The 18,602-nt window shown below is 42.0% G+C and overlaps 1 protein-coding gene and 1 pseudogene across 1 annotated transcript in view; both read left to right on the top strand.

Annotated features, from left to right (window-relative positions):
- Positions 1-5,515: 5,515 nt before the first annotated feature.
- LOC124597173 lies at positions 5,516-5,633 on the top strand (annotated as a pseudogene).
- An 11,462-nt stretch (positions 5,634-17,095) lies between these two features.
- The window catches only part of LOC124594628, a 53,699-nt gene continuing 52,192 nt past the window's right edge, over positions 17,096-18,602 (top strand). Inside the window, exon 1 of the mRNA XM_047132997.1 lies at positions 17,096-17,241. Coding sequence (XP_046988953.1) covers positions 17,154-17,241 — 88 coding nt within the window. The 5' untranslated portion in view covers positions 17,096-17,153. The remainder of the gene's footprint in view (positions 17,242-18,602) is intronic.

Here is an 18,602-nt window from a genome sequence, read left to right as displayed (position 1 = left end):
CTTCGTTGTTAGATTTATATCTATGGGGGCATGTAAAGACGCCTATGTGTGTGCTGAGGACCATAGTCCTTGCACATTTCGGGGAGCAGATTGTTGACGCATGTCGGTTAAAGTCCATGCCGAATGGGTAAGCTAGATTGCAACAACCTTACCACGTTTTTTACCGTACGTCAAGCTCATCCTGTAGCCTTTAAGTATTATTATCAGCTTTCGCTTTTATCTATACTATACGCCACATACACTATGTGATCAAAAGTATCCGGAGACACTCAAAAACATACGTTTTTAGCATTAGGTGCATTGTACTGCCACCTACTGCCAGGTACTCCATATCAGCGACCTCAGTAGTCATTAGACATCGTGAGAAAGCAGAATGGGGCGCTCCGCGGGACTGACAGACTTCGAACGTGGTCACGTGATTGGGTGTCACTTATGTCATACATCTGTACGAGAGATTTCCACACTCCAAAGCATCCGTAAGTCCATTGTTTCCAATGTAATAATGAATTGGAAGCTAGAAGGGACACGTGCAGCACAAAGGCGTACAGACCGACCTCGTCTGTTGACTGACAGAGACCGCCGGCAGCTGAAGAGGGTCGTAATGTGTAATAGGCTGACATCTATCCAGATCATCACCAAGGAATTCCAAACTGCATCAGGACCCACTGCCAGTACTATAACTGTTAGCCGGGAGGTGAGAAATGTTGGCCGGCCGCTGTGGCCGAGCGGTTCTGGGCGCTTCAGTCCGGAACCGCGCTGCTGCTACGGTCGCAGACTCGAATACTGCCTTAGGCATGGATGTGTGTGATGTTCTTAGGTTAGTTAGGTTTAAGTCGTTCTAAGTCTAGGGGACAGATGACCTCAGATGTTAAGTCTCATAGTGCTTAGAGTCATTTGAAGTTTTTTTTTTTTTTTTTTTTTTTTTAAGGAATGTTCGATTTCATGATCGAGTCACACATCACGCCGGTAAATGCCAAACGACACCCCGTTTGCTGTAAGGAGCGTAAAACATTGGACGATTCAACAGTGGAAAAACGTAGTGTTGAGTGACAAATCACGGTACACAACGTGGCGATCCGATGGCAGGGTGTGGGTACGGCGAATGGCCGGTGAACATCTGCCACCGTCTGTAATGCCAACAAATTCGGAGGCGGTGGTGTTAGGGTGTGGTCGTATTTTTCATGGACGGGGCTTGTTGTTGTGCGTGGCACTATCACAGCACTGGCCTACACTGATGTTTTAACCAACTTCTTGCTTCCCACTGATGAAGAGCAATTCGAGGATGGCTATTGCATCATGCAGAATAATCGAGCACATGTTGATAATGCACGGCCTGTGGCGGAGTGGTTGCACGACAATAACGTCCCTGTAATGGACTGGTATGCACAGAGTCCCGACCTGAGTCCTATGGAAGACCTTTGAGATGTTTGGAACGCCGACTTCGTGTCAGGCCTCACCGACCGACATCGATACCTCTCCTCAGTGCAGCACTCCAAGAAGAATGGTCTGCCATTCCCGAAGTAACCTTCCAGCACCTGATTGAACGTATGCCTCCGAGAGTGGGATCTGTCATCAAGACTAAGGGTGGGTCACAACCATATTGAATTGCAGCATTACCGACGGGATGCGCCTCTAACTTGTAAGTCATTATTAGCCAGGTGTCCGGACACTTTTGATCACACAGTGTAGCTCAAGAATGAGTATCGATAGTCTCAAATGAAGGACAGCATTGTTTTAATAGTGTAATTCTCCATTTGATACAAGTTGCATCCAAGAGAGTGGCTTCCAATCGGGAGCCATGTTTCATATCACGCAACTCGACTTTCAGTTTCTGTTTATCCACCTGTTTTTGTTTTAGAAGGTTTATTCCTCACCTGAGGACCACCCTGCATATCAGTTTGTGGACCACGTACGAAAGAATAAATCCACTGTGGTAACTATAACAGGAGCACAACGTCCATTTGAGCACTTCTCCTTAGCGAAGTGTGAGTGCTTTTGGAGATTATGAGAGAAGGGAGAGAGCGAAACCTGGTACTGGTACATAGACTACTCCTCTCGGAAAAGGGCGCAAGTGCTACTCTGACATGAAGAGGTTAGCACAGTCGAGGAGCTCGTGGCATGCTGCATCAAATCCGTCAGGAGAATTATAATTTTAAAAAAAGGGTTAACTGTTACACAATTCATAATTTTCAGCAATACACGGATCTCCATTACTGTTAATGATTGGTGGTACACCGATGAGGCGTTAAGAGTGCTGTGGTTAGGCCGGTACTACACTATCAAATTTCTTTGTCCAATATCTTTGTCAAAGATATTTGATAGTGTAATAGGGACTTTGTCAAATGTCGTCCAATATTTGATCAAATCTAGGGCCTCGCTGTATATTTGATCAAAGAAACCGCTTGTCTTCTGTTCACTGCAATCTGACATGTTACCACATGGAGCGCTAGCATCGCTGCAGCGTACTGTCGTCTGCAGTGTTTTTATAACCATTGCCGGTAAATACAATTGGTGTGTGCCGACAACTACAAAATTAATAGAGATGTATGAAGCTGATGAGGCGCTTTACAACGTGAGGCACCCTGAATACAAAAATTGATTAAGAAGATTGGAGACCTAACCTGATCTAACCTAACCTAACCTAACATAACCCTCTCCTGTAGCAAGGAATGGGAGTGTTACAGTGAGCCTGTCTTCTGCAGATGTAGCAGTTCTTAAGTGAATATTGTGCTTTGTGATATGAGGATACACTTCATTGAGCACATACAGAAATGTATGCTCATCCATTCTTAAGTAATTGATGTACGACTTGACGTCTTCCACTGCAAGCTCACGTAACAAGTTTTGTTAAATGTTTTTATCGTGCCGTCGTAAAACCCACGGCTTCACCCAGATTAGATTAGTTTTTCGTTCCATAGATCCGTGCTGAGGAGAGCCTCGTGGATGTGCAACATGTCGATTTTTTTTAAGCTGAAATAACAATACTAATAGTATGAATAAATACAATACATCATTTGTTTCTATTAAAAATTTCGCCAATGGAGTAGAAGGAGTTGGCCAGTAGTAAGTCTTTCAGGCTCCTTTTAAACTGATCTTTATTTCTAACTAAATTTTTTATGTTTCCTGGCAAATAATTGAAGATGAGTGTTCCTGAGTAGTGGACCCCTTTTTGAACTAAAGTAAGTTGTTTGGTTTGTGGGATTAAAGGGACCAGACTGCGATGGTCATCGGTCCCTTTTTCCAAATACTAAAAACACCCACAGAGAATTAAAACGAGTAACAGAATAGATCACAGACGCTTTTAAGTCCTTGTGCAGATCATTTTTGTTCCTGGTATTGTATGTATGAACTGAGTTGTTTGTTGGAAAAAGAGATATATTATTTACGACAAATTTCATTAAGATGTAAATATACTGAGAGGCAGTAGTTAGTATACCCAGTTCTTTGAAGAGGTTTCTGCAGGAGGTCCGTGAATTTACTCCACAAATAATACGTATTACACGCTTTTGGACCTTGAAAACTTGTTTGACTTCAAGATTTACCCCAAAATATTATCCCATATGACATTATGGAATGAAAGTATGCAAGCTTTTTCATTTTTATGTTTCCTATGTCTGCTAACCCTCGAATTGCAAATACAGATTTGTTAAGGCCTTTCTGCAGTTCTGTGGTGTGCTCCTCCCAACTGAATTTATTATCAACTTGTAATCCCAGGACTTTTAAGACTGTCAACCTCGTATGTATGGTTCCATTTTTTCCCCCACTTCTTTTCCGCATGTGCACACAATGCAATTTGAGTACGTAGAACTGCTGCGGTTGTAACAAGTTGTTGTCAGCCATCTTGAACTTTGACGAAAACTTTGATGACAGTGTAATACCCCCTCTAGCGCTACTTGAAAGATCTTTATCAAATATATTGGACGTAATATTGGATCACATCTTTGATCAAATCTTTGACAAAGAAATTTGATAGTGTAATACCGGCCTTACTTCCCAACCTTGAGAGGAGCTGGTAGGCAACTGCACACGGCTAGCTTTGAGCGTTTTACATTCCACACGTCGGAACTGATGCACAGTTTGTGTACCAGTATTCAATGCCCGCCCGGCTAGCCGCGTGGGAAGGCGTGCCGGTCCCCATAACAAATCCGCCAGGCGGATTAGTGTCGAGGTCCGGTGTGCCGGCCAGCCTGTGGATGGTTTTCCATCTTCCTCGGCGAATGTGGGCTGGTTCCACTTATTCCGCCTCAGATACACTATGTCGGCGATTGCTGCGCAAACACAGTCTCCACCATAGTTACTCTACCACGCAAACATTTGGGGTTACACTCGTCCGGTATGAGAGGTTGCTACTGGAGGCGGGGGAGGGGGGGGGGGGAGGGCACTGGGGGCCGAAACGCACAATAACCCTGGGGTTTGGTGTGGGGTGGCTGGACTGCTGTGGCCTATCGTGGGGTTGTGTACCACTGAGGGCTACGGCGGGACGAAGCCTCTCCGTCGTTTCTAGGTCACCAGTTCAACACACAATACACCGGTATTCATGTCTCTTATGGGGACATCATGGCTAATTTGTCGATTCTGAATCTGAATGTACGTTACTACTCTGCAAATGACATACAAGTGCCTGGCAGAGTCTTTACAGAACCACTTTCAATTTCTCCACCGTTCCACTCTTGAATGCCATATGGAAAAAATGAACATCTAAAACCTTCCATGGTAACTCCGATTTCTCTTACTGTAAAGCGATGGTAATTTCTCCCTGTGTAAATGGGAATCAAGAAAATAATTTCACCCCTGGAGGAGAAAGATGGTGATTAAAATTCTGTAAGAAGATTTCGCCGCAGCTAGAAACGCCTCTTCCTACCTCGCAAATAATGTCCGTAATACTCCGTCCCATATTTGCGCTGCTTTCTGGACTCGGGTGGGCTCGCCGACCCCAGTACGAATCCGCCGAGCGGATTAACGACGAAGGCCGGTGTGCCAGCCAGCCTGAATGTGATATTTAGGCGGTTTTCCACATCCCACTAGGTGAATACCTGGCTGGTCCCCATGTCCCGCCTGAGTTACACGACTCGCAACACGTCCGCACTATTTCACGATTTACACTAAATGCAGACAGCTGTGGTACACTGATTCCGTTCGGGGGGGGGGGGGGGGTATGGGGTGGCGGCAGGAAGGGTATCAGGCCACCCCTTCGAATTAACCATGCCAAACCCGATTGTAACAGTGCCGACCCTGAGCAAACTGCTGGACAAAGTCTCAAGCAATAGATAGAACTCCGTCCCATATTTCATGATAATACAAAACGAGCTGGTCTTCTTTCAACTTTTTCGACGTCACTTGTCAGTCCTTTCTGGTTTAGCACAGGACGGACAAGTGTAGTGCAGGCAGGCTGATTAGCGTCTTCCACGTCTTCTGTTAATAAAACGAAGTTCCTTGTTCTCGTTCCCAGCAACGTTTTCTCTTTTATGGCCCGAAACTAAGTTGTTCCAAATTGCAATCCCTGGGTACTAAGACGGTCAACGGCTTTGCCCCAGTGGAAACGCCGGTTCCCGTCAGATCACCGAAGTTAAGCGCTGTCGGGCTGGTCTAGCACTTTGATGGGTGACCATCCAGTCTGCAGAGCGCTGTTGGCAAGGGCTGCACTCAGCCGTTGTGAGTCAAACTGACGAGCTACTTGATTGAGAAGTAGCGGCTCCGGTCCCGTAAACTGACATACGGCCGCGAGTGCGGTGTGCTGACCACATGCCCCTCCATGTCAGCATCAGGTGGCGCCTGTAGGCTAAGTATGACACGGCGACCGGGCGGTACCCTAGGGGCTTCCAAGGCCCTTTGGACGTAGTTTAGTTTTAGTCTTAGTTTAGGGTATTTAGACGAATCGAAGGCCCTTAAATATGTATTATTTACCACGTAGACTAAATTTAACGAGTTACGAGCAAACGGGGTAAATGCTTTCATCGAACGTGGAACCTGAGTATTTTAGGAAATACGGGCTACCTGACTTGTGTATTCGGTACGAAAGTCGCAAAGTGTAGAAAACTGAACTTTTGATCAGCTTAAGTGAAGATGTACGCTGTTTTACTGTTGTGGAGGCACACGTGCCGCAGTGAAGCCATTGTCCTCGGCGCGTGGGAAGCTCCGAAACCGCTATCAGCTGGAGCTGACCGTGGGCCAAACACGAGGAGACCCATTGCCCTTTATCGGCTCGACACTGGGAGATGAAACGAGGACAACAGTGGCTGACCCCCATAAAGTGCCCTCTGCACTTCCTTCCGATAAACTTGTGTGGAGGGCGTTAACAGCTTTTAGGAAATTAACCATTTTAGAAATCATAATGTGGCTAACTCAGACCTCTGATAGTTAGGTAATGGAATTTATGTTCAAAACACGTCTGTCGAAACAGTGAACAACGAAATACAAATTAAGCAATTGTGTAACGATTGAGCAATAGGTACAAGAAAACCTTAACTGACACAATCTACCACAATTTTTTGAACTTTTGAAACGCAAGAGTTGCAGAATTATGTATGAAATCGAATTAGTGATAATAAAAAGATTATAATGAGTACTTCATTACTTGAACGAGTGAAGGTGTATTAGTTTGTATGTGTGTGTGTTTGGGGGGCAGGGAGGGGGCAATACAAGTCCCGTTCCTTAGAGAAAATTAAAGTGGACAAACATGGTCATTAGATTCATCCGTCTTGCTCGGTAGAAGAATGAGCAGATGCCCCCGATCAATTTAGTGAAGCTACGGATGGCCAACAGGAATCAAATTTTCCAAAAAGAACTTTAAACGCTGTAGCCTCCCCATAAGAAAACTGTATGTTATCCCGAAGAAGATAAAAAATATATATCTTGCTTGATGCCAAATATGGGTCGACCTATTCCTCCAGTTGTGTCTTTTGCTAATGTCGAATAGAAATGCTAGTTTTCCAGCATAAGACGGTACATAATTAACAGCAAATACAGGTAATTACGTATCCTCTGCACACGGAATCTCTTAACACATTTTAGAACATCTTATTATTAAGAATTTAAAATTCAAAACTAAAAATGAGTTCAAAGGCTCCTGAATGATGTGACAATGTGATTGAAAACTAAGTTTTCAGACCTGATATTCTTATCCAGGTGTCGACATTTAGATTTTCTGTAGCTACTTTAGATGATTTAAGGCGAATGCCTGAATGACTCTTTTCATACTGAATAGGCTGATTTTCTGCCAGTTCGAACCTGTAATTAATCTGTTACGACCTCGCTGTGGACTGGGGGTTAAACCCAACTCTAGAATCGCTTCTTAATTCCTGCTTTCCTGGAAAAATCGGTAAGTACGTACCTTAACCCATGTAAATCGCTAGTTACGGAATTATTAAACTTGTTTATCTGTTTGATGGCGTTATGATCAAATGTTTTAACTGTTGCAAATCGCACTCGTATATGTAATAAGTAACTTCTGATGTTATCTATGTTTACCTCGACAGATATGGCGCAAGAAACCAACGCAATACAGGCATGAAATAAAAATTATTGTATAAATAAACCAGTGAGCCTGTAGTACAGTAACAGAAGAAGCACTTTTATATCTAGAAACTTGAAGCAGATAACCTTATGAACTGATTTTACTAATAAATTGTCGCTGATTTAGTGTTGCGCTGAGGGAAATAACAGCGGGAACTTCAAGTCTCAGGACGTTAGACAGTCAGAATGAAGTGTCAAGCAGTCGGAATTAAAATTTTTCAAATTTATATGGCCTGTGTTGCTTTTGGGCAACAGATTAGAGAGATCTGGTTGGGCGTGCTTGAAAGTTAGTTGCTACAAACGATCATTACAACAGACGAGATGCCTGCGACAAAAAACATTTCTGCTCTTTTCCAATAAGTGAAAGATTATCATCTAACATTGACACACTTGAATACGTCGATATAGGTGTCATGACATTTTGGGAATGATTCAAGACTTAATGACTGAATTTTCGCACCATCAGGTGATACACTAATAATTGCTGACTCAAAAGTAGAACGTAAACAGAAGGAATGGTCAACATTGCTCCATACCTAAGTCCTATCGGTTCATTGAGAGGCAGATTATTTTCCACACCTTTCCACAGCGATACTGAGATGTTTCACGCGTACACGCGTATTATTTAAGGGGCTCCGGAAAGACTCAAAATCATGAAAAGTTCAATTTTTACTTTTTTGTGTTTTCTGAATCTGCAGACTATTACCTTTTAATAGATATATAATTTATTCAATTCCGAGGACTACAACTATTTTTAAATTTTTTTTGAAATGTGTTCTACATGGGCGTGACCCACTGTGGCGCTGTTAAACTGCTGTCAAATGGTGTTATTATTAACGTCCGTGTTCATCAGGTACATTTTAGTGATGTGAGATAAATTATGTGTTGTGGCTAACCTGTGATGGTTCAATATATATCGCTGGTGTGATTGTCGATTGTTTCATGTTTATTTACTCTGTCGTTATCTCGAAAATATTCGTAATTAATTCTGTTTCTTGAGTCTCTGTTTTGTAGAAGTATAATAATGAGAAAAGTAAAGTTATTAGAAATCCTCTGAAGGCTTTTAAGAAAAGGAGAAATGTTGGAAAGCCAAAGGTATGTGTTATTACTGTAAACAATAAAGACGATAACCAAGTGAGTGAACCTAACCTCTCAAGTACACCTGCCCATAGCAGTCAAAGTGGGAAAGAAAATACTTCACAGAAGAAGCTTGGTTCAATGAGTGAAAACTATGAATGTTTTATGGGCGAATCGGATGTGAATGAAATATTTGATATGTCGGTTCTCAAAGGAATTTTTTCAAACTGTGTAAGATGTATTCATTGTAGTGAAGTTGGTCTGGAACTCTCCATAATAAAGCACGTAGGACTTGCTAGTGAAATACAACTGAAATGTGATAAGTGTTCATATATGACCACCTTTTGGAACAGTGTTGCAGTAACTGCAACTGAAGAAAATGGTGGCAAAATCTACGAACACAACAACGAGCGATGCTTGCTTTAGACAAGGAACGCCTTCGGGCTGCAGACAGGGCTGTAAAGAGTCTAGAAATACAAAATACAAGCAAGAGTAAACAGGAGGAGCAACAAGAGGAAGCTGGAGGAGGAATTTGCAGCGGATGAAGATAATCCATCCTATGGACCTGGAATGTACTAAAAAGTTAATCCAATCTTTGTCGCTCGATTACCAAAACTTTTATTTTCTCATACTAATTACATGTTTTCTAAGGATCTTCTAAACATATTTGTTTCAAACTTTCAGTAAATGTTACACAGTACCTTCTGCATAATTTAACACAGCCTTTTTCCAAAAAACTGTATATTTTTGAATATATATATATAAAAATTGCAAAAAAATGTTGTGAATTTTCATTACAATTGAAAAAAAATCGTCTTCAATAACTGAACTAAAATTTTGCAAAATCCCTGTGTTAAGTTGTAGCCCATATTCCAATAAATAAACTGTAAAAAGTTCAACTTCCTACCTCAAATACTTTGTGAGGAAAGATGTAATTTATAAGCGTTATTTTAACATTGCAAGTATAGGGCGTTCCGGAGCCAGAACTCGGGTAAAGAGACTGATCATTGGACTGTTCTCCAACGTCACAGGCTAAACAACCAACTGTAGTTCACAACATACGGTCATATGTCGATCAGATGCGGCCGCTAAGCTGTCGAACACCTCAGTGTGGCCTAGAGGCTTAGGCTGTTTGACTGAATCAAGTTCCCTAACGTGTCTTTGTTTTTTATGGTACTCACCCATAAAAACGCAAACAATACTACACTACACACACACCCTCTCCAATTAGCTACTCATACAGCAGCAAAGGAAACAAAAGAAAAATTCGGAGCAGGTATTAAAATTCATGGAGAAGAAGTAAAAACTTTGAGGTTCGCCGATGACATTGTAATTCTGTGAGGGACAGCAAAGGACTTGGAAGAGCAGTTGAACGGAATGAACAGTGTCTTGAAAGGAGGATATAAGATGAACATCAACAAAAGCAAAACAAGGATAATGGAATGTAGTCAAATTAAATCGGGTGAGGCTGGGGGTATTAGATTTGGAAATGAGACACTTAAAGTAGTAAAGGAGTTTTGCTATTTAGGGAGTAAAATCACTGATGATGGTCGAAGTAGAGAGGAAATAAAATGTAGACTGGCAATGGCAAGGAAATCGTTTCTGAAGAAGAGAAATTTGTTAACATCGAGTATAGATTTAAGTGTCAGGAAGTCGTTTCTGAAAGTATTTGTATGGAGTGTAGCCATGTATGGAAGTGAAACATGGACGATAACTAGTTTGGAGAGGAAGAGAACAGAAGCTTTCGAAATGTGGTGCTACAGAAGAATGCTGAAGATAAGGTAGGTAGATCACGTTACTAATGAGGAGGTATTGAATAGGATTGGGGAGAAGAGAAGTTTGCTTCACAACTTGACTAGAAGAAGGGATCGGTTGGTAGGACATGTTTTGAGGCATCAAGGGATCACAAATTTAGCATTGGAGGGCAGCGTGGAGGGTAAAAATCGTAGAGGGAGACCAAGAGATGAATACACTAAGCAGATTCAGAAGGATGTAGGTTGCAGTAGGTACTTGGAGATGAAGAAGCTTGCACAGGATAGAGTAGCATGGAGAGCTGCATCAACCCAGTCTCAGGACTGAAGACCACAACAACAACAACAACTGCTGTACAGCATACACATCTTTAACAGGCAGTGATATTAGAAAAACTTCGAATTTTCGTAACGCATATGATATTTATATATCTTCTTAAATGAAACCAAACACTTCTTCTGCTGAGTAGTTTTCTTTTGTTATTTGTCTGTTCTCAGTGCCCTTTGAAACTAGCGATTAAGTCGTGTTTCATCTTTCCCTCTACGCCATCTACTTGTTCATCTCGCAAATCAGCTGCCTTGTACAGCTTATTCATTACAGCAACTATCCCTTTAAGATTCTGATCCAGTTGATTTCACTGAACCACTATGTTCAACACACAACTAGAGAAGTTTACATCTCTACGAGCCATGTTTACGAAAAGTAGTGACAAGTCGCATCGCCTAGGACCTTCACGAGGGAAAAGTGGACTGTTTTCGTGCCATTCGTTCAAATGGCTCTGAGCACTATAGGACTTATCATCTGAGGTCATCAATCCCCTAGAACTTACAACTACTTAAACCTAACTAACCTAAGGACGTCACACATATCCATGCCAGAGGCAGGATTCGAACCTGCGACCGCAGGAGCAACGTGGTTCCAGACTGAAGCTCCTAGTACTGCTCGGTCACTGCGGTAGGCGTGGCATTCGTGAATCACGAAACAGGAACATGGAAACATTGATTTTTTTGAGAATAAAAGTTAACGTACTTTCCAGAGGTAGTTTTTCAAGGTACACAAACCCGAATGATGTGATAGCTCCTGGCGTCCAAGCTGGGAACTGGCAGCACAGGAAGCATACCGAGTGAAGGAGTGCGCTTGGTAAGGTACTAGAGTCCTTTCCCCACAGTTCACCGCGTTTCGCCGAAGTCGCTGCCAGCCAATTCTAAGTTGACGTGGCTATTTCCGCCATTATGCCTGTCTGAGTTTGTGCTCTGTCCTAATGGTGCTAGCGCAATGGACCCGCACACGGGAGGACAGCGGTTCAAACTCGCGTCCAGCCATCCTGATTCAGATATTCCGTGATTTCCCTAAATCACTTCAGGCCGATGTCAGGATAGTTCCTTTGAAAGGTCGCTTCGGCCTTTCTCATCCTTCCCTAATCCGACGCGACCGATGAGCTCGCTGTTTGAACCCCTCCCCCCAGATCAACCCATCAACTAATCCTAATTGCGCAAACGTCGAAGATACGTTAAAACGTAACTGTATTTCCTTGATCGGAGCACATGTGGACATGGAAGAAGCCTCCTTGAAAATTGTGGAAACTGCATAATGGAGACTCCAGCCATACCCAAGCAAAACATGGGTCACTGCGTTCCTTTTGCATAATCAAGAATAACGTAGCAATCTATCTAGTAGGATCATAGTTCCCCACAACCACTTCCCTAAATACCAACCTGTCACTCTTGATCAAACCTGGCGATGTAGCTGGACTGACGATAAATCCACTCCACCATATAGGCAATTACAGATGGATACGAAATGCAGAAACTCTTTGCAGTGCTGCAATTTCACTCGTGTACTCACATGCTAAATATCGTGGTCCTTATGGGGAAACAGTGCACATATATTTACGATATATATATGTCCAAATGAGGCCATGAGGGCTGTTACTAGCACTGTCAGGTCTGCTTCCCTACGGTGGTCGCTTTTGCTGTCCAGTAATGCTCCTCCATGTGTTTGAGGAATAGCTACTAAGGTGAAAATTTTTCGATAAGGCAGCTATAAATCTAGAAGTCACGCTATCCACCGTCTGTCTATCGTAGGGTCCCAGAAGGTTTCGATATCACCGATTAGCTGTAAGATCTACCAACTAAGTCAAACTCCAATGAAAAAACTTAGCTGGGTTTGATCTTCCTCCTTGGGAATGGTCGAGATCCAACCGCATCCTAACGTGATGAGGAGTTGTGGTCGTACTTTTGCATGAATAATCCGAGAATATACACTTAAAATTCACGTTTCAAGAAATGAGACGGAAGGTTCGTCTTGACCAAACAGGAAAAACTGGCACGATATATATCTGATTTCTTCAGCTGTCGCTTGCACAGCTCAAAATTCCCTATGGAAATCTCCACTTACACCCACACTGAATCATCACAACCCTCGCACAAAAGGATCTTCGGGGATATCCTTAAACTCAAAAATATCAGATCATCCCTTTTTCGGGTTACATATAAAATTGTCGGTATCCCTTCTCCATGAAGCAACTCGATCATAAAATTCGCGAGTACTAAGCGGGATTCCTCAGAAGTAGGAATTGTTTATAACAAGTATGCAATATCAAAACAACGTTAAAATACAACCTCGAAAAATTATCGATTCTCATGGCAGAGTTCAGAGAAATTAAGACTAAAATTTTATGACAGTATCTACAGACTCACAACAACAGTAGCCACTGACAAAATTGCGATGTACGTAGGACAATCAGAACTGTAACCTGGATACAGCTTGTGAAAAGGTCTTATAAAGGCATAGTTAAGTGCTTCAGGCATTTTTAACAGAAACACAGACAACGAATTTGTAAATGAAAAGTTCTACCAGAAAATGAAGTCACCGACAGACTGAAGAAAGAAAAAGAACTGACGGAGGAAAAAATGAGAGATGCTTTGAATCTCTGAAGACTGAAACTTAACAGCTTTCTCCTCATCTTAGTAATGAAATAATAATAATAATAATTACAACAACAATAATAATCATAATGATAAACAGACTGCCGTCAGACAGATTGAGATACTTAAGGAATGTACAGAAAAAGTAGGGTTACAAATCTCTTCGCTGAAAACTGATTTTCAAAGACGGAAATCGCTAGCCTGAAAACAAAACAAATTAAAATACCTCGGGGGAACTCATCCACCGACGAGACTTAAAAACATCTTAACGCAAAAAAAAATTGAAAAAAGATTAGGGTTGGTTCAAAACATCTGCAACAAGAAATCCTCGTCTAGACAGACAAAAATTCGGCACTACAACATAGTCATAAACCCAAAAATTCTCTACGCAAGAGAAACACAGGTTTTACAGAAAACACGAATTTGAAGAAATCAGAAAAGAGGAGAGAATGGATATTACTCAAATTTTAGGAGCAAGACATACCCAAAAAGATTATAGGCTACAATCAATCAAAGCATCAGAAAAGTTTTCAAAAACTGAAACTGACGCTTAGGAAAGTCGAATGAAATTCTTTGGTCATCTCAAAGGACTACTAGAAAAGATCGCCAAAAGGATAATAGACTACATAGAAACATTGTGAAGAAAAAGTATTAAGTTACTTAAATTAGATGTATATGGCCACGCGAAGCATTTTACATAAATTGTTCTACAACACAGTACTCACCTGTAAGAATCATTGCCCAGAAACGCTACAATAAAAGTACTGCAATGTTGTTCCTGCGGTTCAGAAAATAGTCTTTTACACTGTTGCACGAAAATTGTCTTAAAACAATTCCTTTTTTCAACAGAGCGCAAAACAGTTCCATATTTTGCGCATTTTCCAGTCGAGTATCCCTGAGATCAAAGACTACATCTTCCCTTTTGCCCCTTACTACGGCCAGTGACAAAAACTGCGATATCATATTGATTCAATAGCACAGGAGTTACTGACTGCTTCTCCTCCTGGTCTATAGAGAAATTCCAGTAACATAAAACAGGAGCCAAAAAAATAATAAGAGTGGAAGACCAAGGACGAAGTGCTCGGATTAAAAAGGGTGTAAGACAGGGATGCAGTCTTTCGCCCCTACTCTTGAATCTATACATCGAAGAAGGAATGATGGAAATAGAAGACGGGTTCAAGAATGAAGTTAAAATTCAAGAGAAAAGGATATTACTGACGATATTTGCTGATGACATTTCTGTCGTCAGTGAAACCAATGACGGAGATAAAAGAAAGGTTCAAGAGTGGAATTAAAATTCATAATGAAAGGATATTACTTATGAGATTTGCTGATGACCTTGCTATCCCCACTGAAAGTGAAGAAGAAATACAAGATCTGCTGAATGGAACGAGCAGTCTAATGAGTGCAGGATTTGGATTGAGAGTAAATCGAAGAAACACGAAAGTAGTGTGAAGTAGCAGAAATGTGAACAGCTAGAAATTTAACATCAGGATCGATGATTACGAAATAGATGAAATTAAGGAATTCTGCTACACAGGCAGCAAAATAGCCACTGAGGGACGGAGCAAGGGGGACATAAAAAGCAGACTCGCAATGGCAAAAAAGGGCATTCCTGGCCAAGAAAAGTTTACTAGTATCTAACACAGGCCTTGATTTGAGGAAGAAATTTCTGAGAATGTGCGTTCGGAGGAGAGCATTGTATGTTAGTGAGCCATGGACTGTGGGAAAATCGGAACAGAAGAGAATCGAAGCATTTGAGATGTGGTGTTACAAAAGAAGGTTGAAAATTATCTGGACTGATAAGGTAAGGAATGAGGAAGTTCTCCGCAGAATCGGTGAGAAAAGGGATCTGTTGAAAATACTGGCACAAAAAAGAAAGAACATGATGATAAGACAATTGTTAAGACATCAGGTAATAGAAGGAGCTGTAGAGGGCAAAGCATTTAGAGGAAGACAGACACTGGAATACACGAACAAATAATTGAGAACGTACGCTGCAAGTGGTGCTCTGAGACGAAGGGATTGGCACAGGAGAGGAATTCGTAGCGGGCTGCATCAAACCAGCCTGGAGTCTGTTGACAAAAAAGAAAAAATAACAGCTTAAATGTTCTCACAAGCTCTACTACCCAACCAAGGAGGAAACTTGAAGCACGTTGCAGAAAATAGTGTGCAATTTTGATGTTGCTCGAGAAAAACATTGCCAAATGACAGATTAAGGTCTTCCACTTACTTTGAGAATTCGGTCCCAGTAACGATGATAATAACAATAATAATAAGAAAGGCAATGTTGACTGTAATAGCCTGTTTCATATTCTCAAGGTGGCAGGTGTAAAATACAGAGAGCTAAAGGTTATTTACTATTTGTATAGAAACCAGATGGCAGTTATAAGAGTTGAGGGGCATGAAAGGAAAGCAGTGGTTGAGAAGGGAGTGAGACAGGGCTGCAGCCTATCCCCGATGTTATTAAGTCTGTATATTGAGCAAGCAGTAAAGGAAACAAAAGAAAAATTTGGACTAGGAGTTAAAATCCATGGGTAAGAAATAGAAGCAACGAGGTTTGCGAGGACTTTGTAATTCTATCACAGACAGAAAAATCCCTGGAAGAGCACCTGAACGGAATGGACAATGTCTTAAAGGAGGATATAAGATGAACATCAACAAAAGCAAAACGAGGATAATGGAGATCAGGTGATGCTGAGGATATCAGATGACGAAATGAGACATTTAAAGTAGTAGATGAGTTTTACAATTTTGGTTGGTTCAAATGGCTCTGAGCACTACGGGACTTAACATCTGAGATCATCAGTCCCCTAGAACTTAGAACCTAAGGAAATCACACAAATCCATGCACGAGACAGGATTCGAACCTGCGACCGTAGCAGTCACGCAGTCCCGGACTGAAGCGCCTATAACCGCTGGGTCACCGCGGACGGCTACAATTTGGGGAGCAAAATGACTGATGATGGTCGAAGCAGAGAGGATATAAAATGAAGACTGGCTACGGCAAGAAAAGCGTTTCTGAAGAAGGGAAATTTGTTAACATCGAGTATAGAAATAAGTGTCAGGAAGTATTTTCTGAAATTATTTGTTTGGAGTGTAGCCATGTGTGAAGTGAAACATGGATGATGAATAGCTTAGACAAGAAGAGAATAGAAGCTTTCGAAATGTGATGTACATAAGAATGCAGAAGATTAGATGGGTAGATCACGTGACTAATGAGGAGGTACTGAATAGAATTGGGGAGAAGAGTAAATTGTGGCACAACTTGACTAGAAGAAGGTCTCGGTTGGTAGGACACATGCTGAGGCATCAATAGATCACCAATGTAGTATTGGTGGGAAGCGGTGAGGGTAAAAATAACAGAGGGAGAACAAGAGATGAATGCACTAAGCAGATTTAGAAGGATGTAAGTTGCAATACTTATTCGGAGATGAAGAGGCTTGCAGAGGATAGAGTAGCATGGAGAGCTGCATCAAACCACCACAACAACAATAATAGTAATTGGAACATAGTGGTTAACCTGTGCCACAAGATGAAGACTGTAAATTAGACTTATAAATGGCGTAAATTGTACAGAGATTTTGCTTTTCTCGAGACGGACCATTTGAGATTCTAAGTCCGGAGTAGTTTCCCAGCGCTACTATATCACAGGGACACGTGTGAAACATAGGAACTGTGTCGGCTAGGAGCAAAACATGAGCCGAGGGCTAGTGGCTTGAGTTATCAGGAAGTAGCTGGGGCCACGTGTGGCTGGCCCGCGGGGAGGGGGGCAGAAGAGGCTGCGCGGCGCACGTCAACACCCGCTCGCCTTTCGTATAAAAGCGGGCGCCGGCGCACGCCTACCGTCGACTCGGCGTAGACGCACAGGATACGACGAGCACCATGAGGACCGCCGTGCCACTGCTGCTGGCCGCTCTAGCCCTTCTGGGCCTGGCCTCTGCCACCATCAACCCTGCACCGCACGTCGCTGGTAAGTCAGCTTCCAACAACCCCGTGACATCCGCCCGTTGTGTTGCTGCAAATAGCTACCAGAGGTATAACTCAAATTCGTCGTTTGTTCCTGACCCAATGCATTTTCCTCCATCAACATTTTACTGACGTCTTCCTTTATTTGTTCTGTTCAAAAATGTTCAAATGTGTGTGAAACCCTACGGGACTTAACTGCTAACGTCATCAGTCCCTAAGCTTACACCCTACTTAACCTAAACTATCCCAAGGACAAACACCCACACCCAGGCCCGAGGGAGGACTCGAAGCTCCGCCGGGACCAGCCGCACAGCCCATGATTGCAGCGCCCTAGACCGCTCGGCTAATCCCGCACGGCTATGTGTTCTGTCCTTGTATTAATTTAATACCCTACTTTCAACCAAACAAAATTTGTTCACTTAGCTCCCACTACACCCACCAATATAAATAGTTTGTTTTATGTGTTGCAGGTTTTCCTGCTCTCATACTATCTACTCTGTCGCTGCTTACGAAGCAAGTAAACTGTCCCAAAGTATCTTCCTGTCTGTCCTTAATGTGACCCTTCTAACAATATTCACTCTAGGAACTATTTTTCTTTCCAGCTCTTTCCAATACTACTTAGTTTTACGTAATTCATTGACTATTCATACAGTGTAGCAGTGGTCACATACGCCACTTAAAACAGTTCAAATATAAACCTGTATTAAAAGTCCAATAGTCCGCAACAACTGTAACTATTGAAATCGATTAGATACTCAGGCAACCGGTTTTTCAACTTTATATATATATATATATATATATATATATATATATATATATATATATATATATATATATGAATGCCACAGAGTAGCAGTTGGCGTGTCTAGGACAAGTTCTCAGCCTTCTTCAGCTGGTAAAACCATCATCAGTAATCAATGTCCAGTCTGTGTTAAAATACCGACGAGCGGTCACGATTTGACTTGTGGACCTATATCGAGCAACGCACGGTGCTCGGCACAGGCCCACAGGAACATGTTTTAATCGCTTAAGGGATGACAGTCCACCGATATTTTAACTCAGACTGAACATTCATCAATGACGATGGTTTGATCAACTGAAGAAGACTGAGAACTTTGCCTAGCCATGCCAAATGTTACTCTGCGGCATACTGTAATAGCTCCATATACTATACGACGTAGCATTCTAGTCACCAGAGGATGCATCTCAAAAATTGAGAAACCTGATGTGTCAGTCTCTAATCGACTTCAATAAATACAGGTATTGCGGACTATTGGTCTTTTCGTTTAGTTTTATATTTTAAGTTTTTAACATCTGTATGTAAACACGGTTACACCGTATTAAAAGTCAACTATTTATTTATAA

This window comes from Schistocerca americana, chromosome 2 (assembly GCF_021461395.2).
Source record: "Schistocerca americana isolate TAMUIC-IGC-003095 chromosome 2, iqSchAmer2.1, whole genome shotgun sequence".
In the NCBI taxonomy this organism is placed as follows: domain Eukaryota; kingdom Metazoa; phylum Arthropoda; class Insecta; order Orthoptera; family Acrididae; genus Schistocerca; species Schistocerca americana.
The sequence above is the reverse complement of the archived record's forward strand: the minus strand, read 5'-3'. Positions and strand labels throughout refer to the sequence as shown.